This window comes from Cervus canadensis, chromosome 8 (genome assembly GCF_019320065.1).
Source record: "Cervus canadensis isolate Bull #8, Minnesota chromosome 8, ASM1932006v1, whole genome shotgun sequence".
NCBI classification, from domain to species: Eukaryota; Metazoa; Chordata; class Mammalia; order Artiodactyla; family Cervidae; genus Cervus; species Cervus canadensis.
Genome location: NC_057393.1, coordinates 32,249,478 through 32,266,685, shown reverse-complemented (window position 1 = coordinate 32,266,685; position 17,208 = coordinate 32,249,478). Strand labels below are relative to the sequence as shown.

The following is a 17,208-nucleotide window of genomic DNA, read 5'->3' as shown; positions in this document are numbered from 1 at the left end:
TGCTTCATAATAATGGGAGATTTCTTCCACATAGATGCTATTTTAGGGGGAAACAGGGCAACTAACAAACATATCTAATTGGTAGTGCTAATGCCCTGTTCTGCAATTACCACTTCCACTGAACTCTACCAATTACCACTTCCAGTGAGCTCTACCAATTACCACTGAGCTCTACTTATTGGGTTTTTTTTCTTTTTTTCTAACAAGTTAGATCTAGATCTGGCTTCTAGCCTGATATCACTGTTCTCCTAAAGTCTGAATTTATAGACAGGCATGGGCTTAAAATCTGGCTTTGCAGCTTCAGGTTTTTGTTCACACAAAACATACATTGTCTTCCTCTTGAACTCCCCTTCCACCTCCCTCCTCACCCAATCCCTCCAGGTTGTCACAAAGCACTGGCATTGGGTGTCTTGCATCATACATCAAACTCCCACTGGCTATCTATTTTACATATGGTCATGTGTATGTACTAAAAGGCAGAGACATTACTTTGCCAACAAAGGTCCATCTAGTCAAGGTTATGGTTTTTCCAGTGGTCATGTATGGATGTTAGAGTTGGACTCTAATGAAAGCTGGGCGCCAAAGAATTGATGCTTTTGAACTGTGGTGTTGGAGAAGACTCTTGAGAGTCCCTTGGACTGCAAGGAGATCCAACCAGTCCATCCTAAAGGAGATCAGTCCTGAGTGTTCATTGGAAGGACTGATGTTGAAGCTGAAACTCCAATACTTTGACCACCTGATGCAAAGAACCGACTCATCTTAAAAGACCCTGATGCTGGGAAAGATTGAAGGTGGGAGGAGGAGGGGATGACAAGGGATGAGATGGTTGGATGGCATCACCAATTCAATGGACATGAGTTTGGGTGAACTCTGGGAGTCAGTGATGGACAGGGAGGCCTGGTGTGCTGCAGTCCATGGGGTCGCAAAGAGTCGGACACAGCCAAGTGACTGAACTGAACTGAACTGAACTGATGTTTCAATGCTCTTCTCTCAAAGATTGTTTGAATCAGTAAATTTCAGTTGAAAATGGAATTGAGAGTTAGATATATCATTTCAAAATACACATTTTGTTCTTTCTCTACCCATAAATATGCTACAATGTCTGAATGTTCTTTTTCAACAGGAGAGAGAGGACATATGTACACCTATGGCCAATTCATGTTGATGAATGCAAAAACCATCACAGTACTGAAAAGTAATTACCCTCCAATTAAAATAGATAAATTTTAAAAAAAATAGATAAATTTTAAAGAGGAAAAAAAATGTTGTTTATTTCCCTTTTGAAAAGCAAAGCCTCTAGATATTGAGCTGAGGGAAAGATCAGAACATCCTTGGGCATCATTCAGTTTTCACAGGGAAGGAGGAGAGGTAAAGCCCAAGCAAAAGAGAGAGACTTCCCTGGTGCTGCTAACAGTAAAGAACCAGCCTGCCAAAGCAGGAGACATAAGAGATGCAGGTTTGATCCCTGGGTCTGAAGATTCCTTGGAGGACAGCATGGCAACCCACTCCACTATTCTTGCCTGGAAAATCCCATGGACAGAGGAGCTTGCCAGGTTACAGTCCATAGAGTCACACAGAGTTGGACTTGGCTGAAGCAACTTAGCATGCATGCGTGCAAACAGACAAGACACACGAAGGAGGAAGAGGTGGGCCAGATGCTTGAAAAGGCCTTTCCTGGCAAGCGGGAGAGCTGGAGCAGATGGTCAGCACAGCCCAGCGGTAAGCAAGGGAGAGGAGAGCAGTGTGGGCCCAGAGCAGCAGCAGACCTAGCCCAGCAAAGACACACACGTGAACTCTCTAGAGAGAAGCATGACCAATTTAGGTCCTCAGAATTCCTAACATCAGCAAACAATGAGCTCACAACCAAAAATTACTAAACACAGATAGAATCAAGACCCTGTGAATGGCAGTCATCAAGAACAAGGAACAACACGACCCCTGCCTGGTCTTGGTCCAGAGCCACCATCTCCAGCCAGGCTCCCTCCTGACTCTTCCCATCCCCTCCAGGTTCCGTGTGTCGCCATGGCTTTCCAGGAGTTTTCACAACTTAATTCTTCCTTGATTCCCTTCTATCTACAGAACAAAACTCAAACTCCTCAGCAGAGAGGCCTTTCACAACAGAATGACAGTGTCCGTTTCTACACTCCTGTCTTCCTACCCCAAATTTCTTACCTAACCTAACTCCCTATATCCACATATTACACACACAGTAAGCGTGTGTGTGTGTTCATTCAGTCATGTCTGATTCTTTGTGATTCTATGGACTGTAGCCCACCAGGCTCCTCTATCCATGGGATTCTCCAGGTAAGAATACTAGAGTGGGTTGCCATGCCCTCCTCCAGGGGATCTTTCCAACCCAATAACTGAACCTGCATCTCCTACATTGCAGGTGGATTCTCTACCCCCACTGAGCCACCTGGGAAGCATGCTGGACAGTGTAGTCTCCCTGAATACGTCATTCACTTTCTTGCCTCCGTGCCTTTGCATAAGCTATTCCCTCTTCCTGGAATGTCCTTCCCTATCTTCTCCAAATGGCAAATTCCTAGTGCCTTTCCAAAGGCAGTAAAGGTGGCACCTCCTCTCTGAAGGTCATCTGACGTCCCCAGAGTTAGTCACTGGTTTCTTTGAATTTGTTTTGTAATATCCCAGATGGTCACAGAAGGCAGCAACCTAGTGTTAGTAAATTCTTCAGCATTTGACTCACTGTGGCTCCTCAGGACATATTTATTGAGGCAATAAAGAATAAATAAAGAGCTTTGGAATCAGACACACCTACGTTCAAATCCTGTCTCTGTCATTTCCTAACTTTATGACCTAGGGAATCTGTTTGACTGAACCTGGGACTATAAAATGGATATAATAAACCCTGCCACAGAGGACAAAACCCCTTACCCCTTCCACTCCCGTGGCAGACATCACTAATCAATCATTGCACTCTGCCCACCAAGTCTTAGAATCTTCAGTGTGGATTCAAGGCAGCCCCTGTCTTATTTATGAAGCTGGCTAATGGCAAAAAAGCTACTTCCCATCTGAAAGTAAAGTCCTTGTCCCAAGCTAACTCACAATGAGTGGCACTTATTACTATTTTATTTCCTCAAGCCTAAGATTGTTAGATGCCTGCTATGGGAAAGGTAGGGAAATGTTACCATATTAAGTACCCACAGATCATCTGTAAGATACACTCTGATCTCAGAGATTACAATGTGGAAATGATGAGTCTTAGAGCTGAGAAAATCTAGGGAGGTTGTTGAGTGAATGAACTTCAAGCAGAGATGCTGGGGACCCCAAAAGGCTCTCTGATCTGGATTTGCCTGCCTACTTGGGCCCTGGCCGCGTGGCTGTGAGGCAGAGAGCATGAGGACGCGGTAATGCCCAGGGTCCCGACTGCATCCGTCTGGCCTGAACACGACCTCGGCCTATAGCTGAGACGATAGGAAAGGACGTATTTGCTCTGTGCCCGGCCCCACCTTCAGAATTAGGATGACCCTAATTAATCCTAATTCATGGCCCACTGCTTTTATATGCCCTCATTTTTAAATTATGGTAAAATACCTATCACATAAAATTTTCCATTTTGACCATTTTAAGTGTACATCTCAGTGGCATCAATTACACTCACAATATTGTGTAACCATCACCACTATCTGGAGAAGGAAATGGCAACCCACTCCAGTATTTCATGGGCAGGGGGATTTCATGGACAGGGAGGATTTCATGGACAGGGGGGATTTCATGGACAGGGGAGCCTGGTGGGATCGCAAAGAGTTGGACACGACTGAGTACACAGCACCACTATCTGGTTCCAAAACTTTTTTATCACCTTGAACAGAAACTCTTTACCCATTAAACACAAATTCCCTTTTCCTCCTCGTCTTAGCTCCTGGCAACCACCATTCTTCATTCTGTAGCTACAGATTTGACTAGTCTGAGTCCCTCATTTCAGTGGAATCATACAATATTTGTCCTTTTATGTCTGGGCTCTTTCACTTAGCTATTTCACATATTTTAAAGGTCTGCTCACATGTCAGAACTTCATTCCTTTCTATGGCAGAATACTGTACCTTACTGTACCGTATTTTTTTATCCATTCATCTGTCAGTGGATACCTGGGTTGTTTCTGCTGTATAGTTATTGTGTGAATAATGCTGCTATAAACAGGGTGTACAGGTATCTGTTTGAGTCTTTGCTTTCAATTCTTTGGGATTCATGCTTAGGAGTGAAATTGCTGAGTTATATGGTACTACATTCAGCCTTTTGAGGAATTGAGTATACTGCTTTTTAAGAATGCTCTGGTGTTGCCAGCTAAATGGTTTTGGAAGCCCTTCTGCATCCAATGAAAGTGGAAGTTGCTCGGTTGGATCCGCCTGCAATGCGGGAGACCTGGGTTCGATCCCTGAGTTGGGAAGATCCCTGGAGAAGCGAACGGCTACCCACTCCAGTATCCTGGCCTGGAGAATTCCATGGACTGTATAGTCCATGGGTTCACAAAGAGTCAGGCACGATTGAGCGACTTTCACTTTCATTTACATTTCATTTCAGCATCCAGTTATACCAATTATACTCCTTTGGGGTACTAAATTTCCAGAGCTTATCACCTACCATGTGAAGTCAGAGGCGCAATACTGGCATCGTGCTTCAGAGAACGGGCTTTGAGACTGAAGACTCAGCCCCTATTGCCCTGTGCAACTCTGGGTGAGGGTGTCACATTTTCTGGACCTTCCTCCTCATGTGGAAGATGGGAATAATGGTAGCTATGGTAGGAGTGCTGGGGGGTTGCATTAGCTGATGGAGGTGCAGTGCTCGGCAGTCAATACCAGGTCATGACTACTTTTATTATTGCTCATGAGGAACTGTTCTCAATCCCTTTGTTATAACTGATGGTGCACTGAATGTGTAAGAGTCTGAAACAGGAAGCATTTGAAGCTCACAAGCTAAATTAAAAGTAATAATCTCCAGAGGCGACATCGTTCTTGGAATCCAAGTTCCATTTAAATCTAAAGAGGTGCTGAGGACTGGGTCAGAGTTACTTACAGGTGAGACAGGGAAGTCACGTCTGCAAAGATGCCCTCTTGGAGGGTGGAGATGTCATTGCCATGCAGGGACCTGAAGAGAAAAGAGGCCATCAGGACTCAGCCTGAGACAGAGACTCAGGAACTGATGGAGGGACGCCCTCTGCTGAGAGGGGTGTGTTTGAGGGAGAGGGTCCCTGAGTGAGAGATCCTGCTAGGATGGCCACTGGCAAGGAGAGGCTAGCACAGACTCTGTGACTGTCACAGGCCACGCTGACCCTCAGCCCCGCCGGAGGCCCCCACTTGTGCTGTCATGACTAACCCACATACCACGTCTGTTCACAGGACAAATGGACATGCGCCCTCCCTAACTCAGCCAGGGAGCCTGAGGGGGACAGGCTTCTTCCCAACAGGGAAGCTACTAGTGAGACCCTGGCTGAGGGTGAAGAATGAGCTGCCAGAGGACTTGGGGCAAGAATATTCCAGAGGCCGTGCTGTGAGCACAGGGCTGTGAGCCACAGGCCACACCTCGCAGGGGGAATTCTTGAGAGCAAGTTCCACATTCACCATTTGACAGGAGACTCACATGCCAGCGAGGGGCTACCTTACCTTGAATGCCTGGGAACTTGCCCCCGTACACATACAGCAAACACAACTTGGGGCCGACAGCAGCCCCTGGTTGCTGGATTCTCTGAGACAGAAGACTAAGCCCCTCCTGTCTATGCAACTTTGGGTGAGCGTTCCCCAAAGTCTCCCATGTATTCCTGGGCCTCTGTTAGGAGCCCGAATGAAAGTGGACTGGCCTTCCACTTTGGACACAGTTGGCCCTGCTGGGACCCTGGACACGGGGACATTCCTGTCCACCAGGAGATGAGGAGGCCCCTCGTGCGGCAGATTTCCCTGGAGGAATGGAGAATGGGGATACTCACAGCAGGCGCAGGGAGCGAAGCCCCTGGAAAGCCAGAGGAGGGATACACTGCAGGGCGTTGTAGCTGAGGATCCTGGGGGAAGGGAGGGAGGAAGGGGGAAGAGTTGTTAAGGGGTGCGCCTCTGGTGCTGATGCAGATGGTCACCATCTTGACCATGGTGATGATTCCATGGGCATGAATGTAAATCAAAATGTGTCAACTTTTACACTTTAAGGATATACTATTAGATACTAATTATACTTCACTAGAGCTATTTTTAAAATAATAACAAGAGAAATGAGACATTTTTATCACAGGAAAGGGCTGTTTCTCCTTACAGCTGCCAGGATCGCCTAGCCCGGGATTTCTCAGCCTCAGCACTGTTGACAATTCCTTGTTGGGGGTGGAGGGGGGCTGCCCTGTGTATGCTGTAGGGGTGCTGAGCAGCATCTCTGGCCTCTGAAGATGAAATGCCAGGGCTTCCCCCTGCCCTCCACCAGCTATGACAGCCAAAAATCCTCAACTATTCCTGACTGCTCCCTGGGGGGCAGAGCCGCCCCTGGTTACCAATGCCACAGGCCATGGCAGCTTCACACATAGGCTCATAAAGAAAAACAATTGCCTGCCAATCCAGTTCCACAAGGATCAAGCCATTATTGACAGTGCACCCTGAGGGGAATTCAGAAAAGAGAAAGAAAACATTCTGTGCTTTGAATATACTGGCCTTTAGAGAGTTCACATGCAAATCTAAGGAAAAAAATTCAAATGACCCCAGACTCTTGCATCCTCCCATAGGTAGAAAAGCACTAAAGTCATTCACTTGAGATATGTTCTTTGTGATTAGCAGTAACCTTTTGATGTGTGACTACATGTTTTTCTCAGGAAAAAAGTTCCTCTGTATCCTGGCTCCTCCCTTACCTCTTCAGAGCAGTTCCTCAGACCTATCTGAGAGGCCGTCTCTGGGCTTAACTCAACTTTTATATTATGTATTTTTCTTTCAGTCAATAGGCTCATGAAGACTTTGAAGTGGGAACCCAGGGCAGGAAAGTGCAGCAGACCCAGGGCAGGAAAGTGCAGCGTTTCATGGCCTCAGGCCCACATTTTGTTCCTGGGGGCCTGCCTGGGTCAGAAACCTGTCTTTTGGGATACTGGCTCTGCTATTTGACCACAGTAGGGCCTAAGGGAAAGTTCTTAAGTTCTTGGCACATCATCTGTAAAATGAGGTGTTGGGAAGGTGAACAAAATACCTTCTTAAGCAGGCAAATATAAGCAATGCTTGTTACTACTTTCTAACCAATTGCTTGGAATGTAAGTAAAGCAGTCATTAAAATATCTTAGAACATAGGCACAAAAATGTTCAGAGTCACCATTCGCAATAGTCCAAACTGGAAACAATCCAAATATCCATCAACAGTAGAATGGATGAGGAAAGTGTGGCATATTCCTACAAAGGAATACTATATAGCAATGAAAATGAAGAGACCACAGCTTCACACAGACACAATGGTAAATAAAAGAAGACAGACATAAACGACTATATCCTATATGATTCAATTTATATAAGGCTCAAAAAAGGGCAAAATTAAACTTCATTGTGTAGAAATACATATGTAGATGGCACTATAAAGACCAAAGAGATCATTGTAGAAGTCTGAGTAGGGACGGCCTCAGGTGAGGGGAGAGAAAAGAAGAAGAATCAGGAAGGGACGGGGGACTCTTGGGGTGCTAGCTATGTTCTAAGTTTTGCCTTAGGTATTTATACATGTGCTAGTTTTATGACTATTTGTTAAGTTGTATGTTTATGTTCTTTGCACTTTTCCATATATATGCTGTATTTCACAATAAAAAAAAAAATGTTTCTGAAAAGTCTTTTTGGCCGGCAGGCCCTGGCACCCTCCCTGGAGGCTGAGGGAGGCTATGTGGGGACACCTGCTGATGACCGAGGCTTGGGGAGGGTCCCGGTAACCATGAGCCCTCCCTCCTCCTCCCCCCATGGGACTCACAGAGTGGTCAGCTGACTCATGTTGGTGAAGGAGGAATTGCTTAAGGAACTGATCTTGTTGTTACTCAGGTCCCTGGAAAAGGAAAAAAAAAAAAGTATCATCATTTAGAAAGAAAAGACTCCTTTCCCACTCTGGCCACAGCCATCTCCCAGCCAGGGGGGCGAGTGGCTCTGACCACTGGCAGGTGGGAGCTGATGGAAGAGGCATTTGGTTCACAACCAGCCACAGCTCCCCAGCTCTGATCCCCGAACTCCCTCTCTGTCCCCAGGGCTCCGGGTCTCCATTTCTTCATCCCGCACCCTGGCGCCACCCCTGCCCACCATGGAAATACTCCCACCAAGGGCATCCGGGTCTCACAACTGCCAGGTGTGAGGGGCTCTCTTCCTTTCTCTCTCACTAGCACCTTACATGGGTTCGTTCACTCCCCCTCCCTATAGTCCTACGGGAGAGGCAGTAAACCCATTCTACAAAAGAAGGGGCAGGGTCTCGGGGTGACGAGGTGACCCACCCAGGGTCACACAGCTGGGAGGAGGCTCGGCCAGAGTCAGACCTTCGTCCATTGGCCCCTAAGGCCCTGGTCACTAAATGTGCTCTCAGAGTGACCCTGCAGTGCTGACCCTATTGACCACCCTCTTCTCAAACCTCTCCTCCGACTCCAGTCTTCACACACTCCCCCTTACCGCTCAGCTGCACTTCTTTCTCAGCCACCCCTAATGGATGGTCATCACTAAGCCCTGTTCTTGCTCTTCCTCTTCCTGTAGTCCTTCAGCCCTCCCGGATGCTCCTGGATTCCCTCCCCACTGGGCACAGACGGTGTCCTCTGTGGTCCCAGCCAGACCTCTCTTTCCCCGTGATAAAGGAGGTGCTGGTATTTCAGACCCGACAGGCAGCTTCATAGTACGAACTGCCTTGACTTTAGTCCCCTCTCCCTCCCCTCCTCTTCAAGCATATCCACATCACTAGTGAAGCTGCCTCAAATTAGACCAAAAAGTGCTGTCTCTCTCTTTGTCAGCCAGAAAGCACTCTAACTACCATCTTCACCTCACCATTGGAACAATCACTCAAAACACAATGGCTAGGTCATTAGCAAAGACAGAAAAATGGAAGTGTCAAAATTCTGTTAAGTCAGTGCTACTCAATATGAACTTGAACTGAATGTCCCCAAACAAGGAACCTGTGCCAAAATGCAATCACCTATGGGCTTCCATCGTGGCTCAGATGGTAAAGAATTGGCCTGCAATGTGGGAGACCTGGGTTCGATACCTGGGTTGGGAAGATTCCCTGGAAGACGGCATGGCAATCCACTCTAGCATTCTTGCCTGGAGAATCCCCAAGGACAGAGGAGCCTGGCCGGCCACAGTTCATGGGGTCGTAAAGAGTCGGACACAACTAAGCACAACATAATACTAAACACATAACTTAGCTTAGCTAACATTTTTTCCATAGCAATACTTTCCCAATGAAGGAAGAAACTGTGTTGATAAAAATTCTGATGCGAGTTCTTTATCTAATTGCAGGCACTTTACAAAGAGTTCTCAAACTGCCATTGACCCACAGGCCACACTTTGAGTAGCAGTGTTCCAAGGCACTTAAGATGAAATATTCTCTGGGCTTCTTTTTGACGGAATCTGGCCAATGGGCAGACAAAGACAATTGAAGTGAGCTGTTGATTAAACTGGAAGGCTAAGAGGAGCTAAACTTATTCTGAGGCTTACTTTGTACATTTTCACGAAGTAGAAAGGTCAAAGGTGGAAATAACAAAATAGTAGATGTTAGCCTACAGAAAAAGTTAGTTACAGATGCGTATTTGAGGCTGCCGTATTTCATATTTGGTTTGGAAGCCAAGGTTGGATCAAGAAGTTTTCTCTAACTCTCTACTTCTGCTCTGGCTCCTACCTTTGCAAGGATAACCCTTATTAATAGTAATTATCAGCTTCCAGGGACACTTCAGGGATGGTGTGGGCAAAAGCAAACCCAGTCTAACCCCAGAGAGCCAGGAACAATGCAATTCCCAAGAATGGCCACTAGGTGGCAAAACAGTTCTATGCACAGATGTTCCCAACAGGATGCAGTGAAATTAAAGAATGGATCAGCACCAGACAGGGAACATAGCCAATATTTATAATAACTATAAATAGAGTATATCCCTTAACAATTGTGAATCACTGTATTGTACACCTGTAACATATACTATTGTACATAAACTATGTGAAGGGAAGTGAAAGTCGCTCAGTCGGGTGAAAGTCGCTCCGTTGTGTTCAACTGTTTGCGACCCCATGGCCTATACAGTCCAATGAATTCTCCAGGCCAGAATACTGGAGTGGGTAGCCTTTCCCTTCTCCAAAGGATCTTCCCAACCCAGGGATCGAACCCAGGTCTCCTGCACTGCAGGAGGATTCTTTACCAGCTGAGCCATAAGGGAAGCCCAAGAATACATAAACTATACTTCAATTAAAAAAAAAAAAATGAATAAACGGGTCAACCAGAGTGGGGTCTGTAGGGAATTCCAGGAAAGTTGGAGCAATAATAGCTAGATCCCTATGGCCCTCCTGTCCTCTGTGACGGGCCAGGATACTCACACAAGCTGCAGGTACTTGAAGGTGGACAGCTGTGCTGGAACCAGCGTGAACTGGTTCCCGTCCAGGTAGCTGCAGGAGAGAACCGCAGTTAGTGCAGCCACCTCAGCCTCAAGCAGAGTCCAGCACTGCAAGAACCTTCCCCTGCAGCCAGGGCCTTCTCATCCATGTCCTTTCCTACCTATGGACTACATATTTGGCCCTGAATCATTAACTGGAGGAGAAAATACAGACATTTCTTAGGCCATTTGGGAAGGTGCCACCAAAAAACTTGGTAGAGCCACGGACTCATGAAGCCTCCTATGGCTTCCTTCCTGAGCTCCTGCCTGGCCCCCTCAGCATCCTCCCTGTCAGCGGACACCACAGGCTCAGTCCAGGGGCCTCTGCCCTCAGCTCTCTCCTCTCCAATCTTTCCGGCCAAACAGGTCTGATTGGCCTGTTACTACCCACCTGCCAGCCCTCAGCAGCACACAGGTCCCTCCCTCTGCTGGTGAGGTGCCTGAGGCTGGTCCCAGACCCCAACACTCCCAGACCTGAGTTCTGTGTTTTCACACCCACATGGGCTTCCCCTGGCTCCATCAGCACCACACTGCCTGTTCCTAAACCATCCAGGCGCAGGACCCTGAGAGGAATCTCCACCTCCCTCTGCAGCCTGCTCCATGACTGACTTAGCGTCTCCCACCCTCTGGTCTCTAATCATTCACTTTTGTTCCGTTCTCATATCCCCCCTTCCCTGACGGCACCAGCCCCCAGGCATGGGTTCCTGCAGCAGCTTTCTTCTCTTCTCCCCACCGGGGCCTCGGTTCTGCTTCTTATTACATACACCACCACCCAATCACTGTCCTTAAAGCCCAGCTGCTGAACTCCCTGTCAAGTTTCCCAGGGCTCCCCTTGTCTACAGGGCAGAGCTTGGGATTCGAGATGCTGTGACCTGCCCTCCCAGCCCCACGACCACAGCCATCAAAAAGCTGACCTGAGCTCCTGGAGCTGCAGCCCCACCAACAGCAGCCCTTAGGATGCCTTGTCCACCCTCCAGAGGTCCTGGTCACCCTCTCCTCCTGCCAGCAGGCGGGGGCTACTCACAGCTCTGTGACGTTCTTGGGGATGCCCTTGGGCAGGTTCTGGAGGTGCTTGTTGCTGCATCGAACCACAGTGTCCAGGCAGGCGCACTCCTGGGGGCACTGCGGGCGGGGCAAGCAGCCCCCCTCCTCCTGGCCTGGGGTGGAAGGTGAGAAGCCACGTCAGTGAGGGGACAGGCCTCCTCAGGGCCTCATGCAGCCAGGGCCCCGCTTCAGGGCACCTTGGAACAGAGGCGTCTTGCTGACACCACGCTGTACGCCAGTCAGTCCTCTCGGCTGCAGCCCTCCTCCACCACGGCCAAAGCCCCCTGGATCTGTTTTGAGGTTAGAATCGGTCTTGGGTTCACCTCTTCCACCTCAGACCTGGGATGGACCTGGGCACAGCAGCGAAGGAGGATAGCAGCCCCACCATTTCTTGAGCACGTACTGTGTGCCAGACACTGTACCAAATGCAATTTCTTTAATGATGCGGTAAACGGGGACCACCATTGCTCCTAGAATGTGAGCGTCATGGGAACGGAGACCTGTGTCCCCTTCTTCTTCTCTGTTCACTGAAGGGGCCCAGCACTGAGAGCAGGGCCTGGCCCATATCAGCCTCCAAACAGGTCAGTTGAATGAAGGAGTGAGGACTTTCTATCTTACTGAGATTGGGAGAGGCTAAATAGCTTGCTCAGGTCAGGAGGTTGATCAGAGGCAACATGGAATCTGTACCCAGATCTGGCTGGCCCAGAATCTGAGCCCCTTCTATCCCAACATCCTTCACAGATTCATTCATGTATTCAATAAATTGTACAGAGCACCCTCTGTGTTCCTCTCTTCCTTCTGCTTGAGTGTAGGAGGGACGATAAGGACGCCAGGGTCCCAGGAAGCAGACTGGAAAGAGGATAGGAGGTGCTGAAAAAAGGTGGGGAGAAGCCAGGAGGCTGAAGCTGAAGGCAGGTGGAGAAATTCCCAGTGCCAGGGCTCCTGAACACAGACAGCTGGGCCAAGACGGGACCTTGCTCTGTTACTTCCAGCAGTTGCCTGTGTGTGTGTGACGCTCTGGAGGGGGAGGCGGGGGATGGAGGGATGGGCTAGATTCTGTGAGTGTGGGTAAAGAAGGACGTGACTCCAGGAGAGAGATCGAGGATTCAGGGAAAAGAGAACACTGACACAGGAAGTGACCCAAGTATGGAGGATGGAGGCCCCCAAGAGAGTCCTGGGGGGTACTGCAGACAAGCTGAATCCATGGTCTGCAGCCCTTAGGAACAGCTAGGAGGTAGGTCTCTGGGTTAAACATACTTAAAGAAATTACACTAAGATGTTAACTATGATTTTCTCTGAGTGAGGAGCTAATAGGTAACATTTATGCCCTTCCTTTGTCTGTATTTCCCTATTTTTTAAAACAGTAAGCCCACTACTGTTCTTATAATCACACCGGAGACCCCACCAGGCTGAGGCAGGCGCAGAACTGAGTGGGTGTCCGTGCTTCTCGCCCCTCCCCAGGGGACCCCTCCTCTCCGGGGCACGACCACGCCCCATCCCCCCACCACCCAGGGGGATGCCCACGCATTACCTTCTTCACACCTGAAGTCGGGGGCGGCCACGTCCTGCAGGGGAATCTGCCGCAAGAAGTCTGGGTTCTGGCACCGCGGGTTCCCCGTCACGATCTTCCTCTTGCGTAGCCAGTCGCCCAGCCACGCCAGCTGGCAGTTACAGTTGAAAGGGTTGGCCAGAAGGTTTCTGGAAGAGGCGGGTGGTGTGACGACGAAAACCCACCCCCGCCAGACTCAGTTGTCCCAGAAAGCCGGCTCCCGCCCGCCACTTGCTGGCCACACGGTCGCCCACCACTCCTGGACCGCCAGCAGCTACTAGGAGGTAGCATGTGAACGCGTAAGGACCCAGACACCTGAGTCCTTCACAATGACCACGGAAGACCCGCCGCGTCCTGCAGCGGGGGACGAGCGGGCGGGGCTCCAGGGTTCAGCCCCGCCCGCGCCGGCCCTGCGCCTTCGGAGCCGCACTCACACCGTGGAGAGGGCCTGGAGCGTGTCGAAAGCTCCCGGGGAGATGGTGGCGATCTGGTTGTCATAGAGCGAGAGGAGGCGCACGTTGCGCAGGCCCGTGAAGCTGTCGTTGTGGATGCAGCTGATGCGGTTGTTCCTCAGCATCCTAGGGCCGGGAGAGGAGGGGAGCCGGTGCTGTGCCCACCGCCATCCGCCTGCCCTTGCTCTGGCCACCAGCGGCCAGTTCACAAGTTCTCCTCCGGGGACGCTGGGCCACAGAGCGGGGAGCCCGGCGCCACATCAGCGCCTCTCTCCTGGCCTCCCTGCCTCTGAGATGCCTGCCTCTCCATCCTGCCCACACCGGGCCCCACGCTGACGACCATCACCTTCATCCCGGGGTGCCCACAGCCTCCCCAACCTCCAGGCCACGCACCACGGTCAACAACTGAGACTTGCCTAACACTTAAACCTGGCCATTCACTCTCCAGCCTAAAGCCCACAGCAGCCTCTAAACTGTGCACAGAATCCTGTTTAAACTCTTTACTACCCAGCCCCAGACCAGCACCTGCCCGCCTCCCCAAGGATGGTCACACTCTCCACCTCTCTGTCCTTCAGGCTTGCTGCCCAGGCCGGCATCCCCACACCTTTCCCCAGCTATGAGCTCCTTCCAGAATGACCTTCTTCCTCATTTATAGCTGCAAAAGTCTCTGCTCGTCCTTGAACACCTGACCCTCTTCTCTTTCCCACACAAAAACTAAAATCAAGCCTGACATAGGATAGGCAATTCACAAAAGAAGTTAAATGGTTTAAATTAAAATGGATGTACTAGGTGAGGGAGATTAAAAGGCACAAAATTCTGCTGTAAAATAAATGAGTCATGAGCATGAATGTACAGAAATAAACAGTTTATGAACATTCGTTGAAAAATGTTCAAACTTACTAGTAATCAAGGACATTTAACTGACATTGCATCTTTGCCTGCCAAATTACAAAATCATTAAAAACATAATAATAATAATAAGGCCCAGGGCTGGCAAGAGGGTAGAAGGGTGGGCACCTTCATGACAGCTGGCAGAACTACTGGGGACCTCCTGGAAGCGTGCCTGGTGAGATGTACCAGGAACCCTAACCGGGACCTGTGTGCTTTCACCCAGCAGGTCTACCTTTAGGGATTTATCTTTAAGGTAATAATCCCTGATTGGCGTAGAATTTCATGATAAAGACATTAATCACAGCATTGCTTGTAATAAAATTAGAATTAGCCTTAATCTCTAATAATTATGTAGCTCCTCTGTCCATAGGGATTCTCCAGGGAAGAATACTGGAGTGGGTTGCCATGCCTTTCTCCAGGGGATCTTCCAGACCCAGGGATCAAACCCAGGTCTCCCGCATTGCAAGCAGATTCTTTACCGTCTGAGCCACCAGGGAAGCCCTATGTAATATGTATATTCATTCAAAGGAAATCATAAAGATGCTCACATTATGTTTAAGGAAGAAAAAAGATTACAAAATAAAATGTATTCAAGGATTTCATTAAGATATTATCTATCTGTATGTTTGCATGCATGTATGTGGGTGTATGTGTGTATGCATGTAGGTACAAGTGTGTGTGTGTGTTAATAATTAAGCGTGACCAGTGCAGGGGTTATGGGCACTCCTTTTCCTGTGCCTGCACCACTCCTGCAGGCTCTGTCCCAGCACCAACCCTTCCTCTCTCCTCTGTCTACTCCAAGTCTTCCTTGGAAAGAACTCCAGTGACTGGTTGAATGCCCATGGCACCCTCTCTCAAGGAATACTGCGTGCATGTTCAGTTGTTCAGTCATGTCCAACTCTGCGACCCCATGGACTGTAGCCCACCAGGCACCTCTGTCCACAGGGTTTCCCAGGCAAGAATACTGGAGTGGTTGCCATTTCCTACTCCAGGGGATATTCCTGACCCATGTATTGAACCTGTGTTTCCTGCAATGCAGGCAGATTCTTTACCACTCAGCCATGTGGGTCCTTCAAGAATTTCTAGGCACATATAAAAAAGAACGAGGCAGTCCTCTATGAAGAAACTGCCACACCAGTGGGGAAAAAAAAGCTGCAAAATACAGTGCAGAATTAAACCTTTTGTAAAACAGACAAATAAAAATCCACAGGGAATCCTCTCATGCATTCGTTTACCTTATATAAACTTCATGACACATGCTCAGAAAACAAATCTATAGCCTTACTGCCATCTGAGATTTAAATCCAGGCAGGTGGCTTCTAGAGGTGTTGTCCACATGGTAGACACTACCCACACGTGGCCATTTAGATTTGAATTAATTAAAATGAAATGAAATTCAAAAGTCAGTGCCTCCATAGCCGTGTCCACATGTCAAGTGCTCCCCAGACACATATGGCTATCAGACTGGACAGCGCAGATATAGCGTGTCTGTCCCTGTGGCAAGTCTGACAAGACAGAACTGTCTCTTGGATGCTCTAAAGGTCTACACCATCACCTGAAGAGCTAGTGCTGCCTGGACCGAGAGAGGAGCTCCCTGCAGATTCACAGAGGAGTGACTGATTCCCGACGTCTGGAGAGCTCTGCCTGGGCTCTGAGTCATGGGGTCCCAGACTCCCACCTACACCGACTTGAGTCATCTCTGTCCCATGTCCCTGCCACTGTAGCACCGGCCACTCCTGAACTAAACACATATGCTGTGATATCGCAGCCTGACCGCAGGGCAATGACAGGAGACCTCAAGAAGGGCCCACGTCCCCATTCCCTCACCTGCCATGAACCCCACACCCCAGGGAACAAGAAGATAGGTCTCATGCCACAGTGACCAGCATCTGATGACTTGGTACACTTCAGCCAGGGTCCTCAGCCACAGCCCCTCAACTGCTGCAAGCTGGGGCCAGGGTAGAGACACCCCCTCACTCTTCCCTGCTCTTTAATGCAGGTGCCAATGCTGTGACTCGGCTTCTGCCCCTGCCCCTGCCCCTCTGCTCTCTGGCCGCACACTCACAGTGTCCTCAGGCCGTCCAGGCCCCGGAACATGCCGCTCCGGATGGACTCCAGTTGGTTGGCGGTCAGGTGCAGCTCGCTCACTGAGGCTGCGCCCTCAAAGGCCCCGTCTTCAATCTCCGACACCTTGTTGTTGCTCAGATTGCTGGGAGAGGATTGTGGAGTTCAGGACCCCCTTCCCTGCACCCAGCCCCCATGCATGGAGCCCTGACCCCCACGAGATTTAAGGATTTCCCTTCCCCTTCCTGCCCACCCTCCTGACTGCACCTTCCCGCCAATGGGTAACTCACATTTTCTTCAGATGGGTGAGTTTTTTAAACATCCCGGTGGCCTCCAGGATGGAAATCTCATTGTTGTTTAATCGTCTGTAGGAGACAATGAAGGGAACTTATACATCCATGAAGGACAGACATTAAGGTATCTTCCAAACTGAGATTATTTGGGACTCAAACAAAGGGGACGCCTGGAAGGATTTCTCTGGCTGGGCGAATTGATCCTATTTCAAAGAAAGGTTGGACAAAGTGCTGGGGAGTTAACGGGGGAAATTTTAACATGAAAAATGCCATGAAATGTACACATGTAAATAACAGGCATGTGTAGGTGTCCACACACATGCATATACATGTGCACAGATCTTTATTTTTAGAGAAAGA

The 17,208-nt window shown here is 49.1% G+C and overlaps 1 protein-coding gene across 2 annotated transcripts in view; it reads right to left on the bottom strand.

The window, feature by feature from the left end:
• SLIT1 (slit guidance ligand 1) overlaps window positions 1-17,208 on the bottom strand; it is a 165,608-nt gene that overhangs the window by 24,025 nt on the left and 124,375 nt on the right. For both annotated transcript variants that reach the window (XM_043475850.1, XM_043475852.1), the window contains exons 17-25: window positions 16,846-16,920; window positions 16,557-16,700; window positions 13,583-13,726; window positions 13,131-13,297; window positions 11,580-11,712; window positions 10,500-10,568; window positions 7,921-7,992; window positions 5,939-6,010; window positions 5,032-5,103 (exon numbers count right to left, since the gene is read on the bottom strand). In XM_043475850.1, the coding sequence (XP_043331785.1) occupies window positions 5,032-5,103; window positions 5,939-6,010; window positions 7,921-7,992; window positions 10,500-10,568; window positions 11,580-11,712; window positions 13,131-13,297; window positions 13,583-13,726; window positions 16,557-16,700; window positions 16,846-16,920 (948 nt within the window). The remainder of the gene's footprint in view (window positions 1-5,031; window positions 5,104-5,938; window positions 6,011-7,920; window positions 7,993-10,499; window positions 10,569-11,579; window positions 11,713-13,130; window positions 13,298-13,582; window positions 13,727-16,556; window positions 16,701-16,845; window positions 16,921-17,208) is intronic.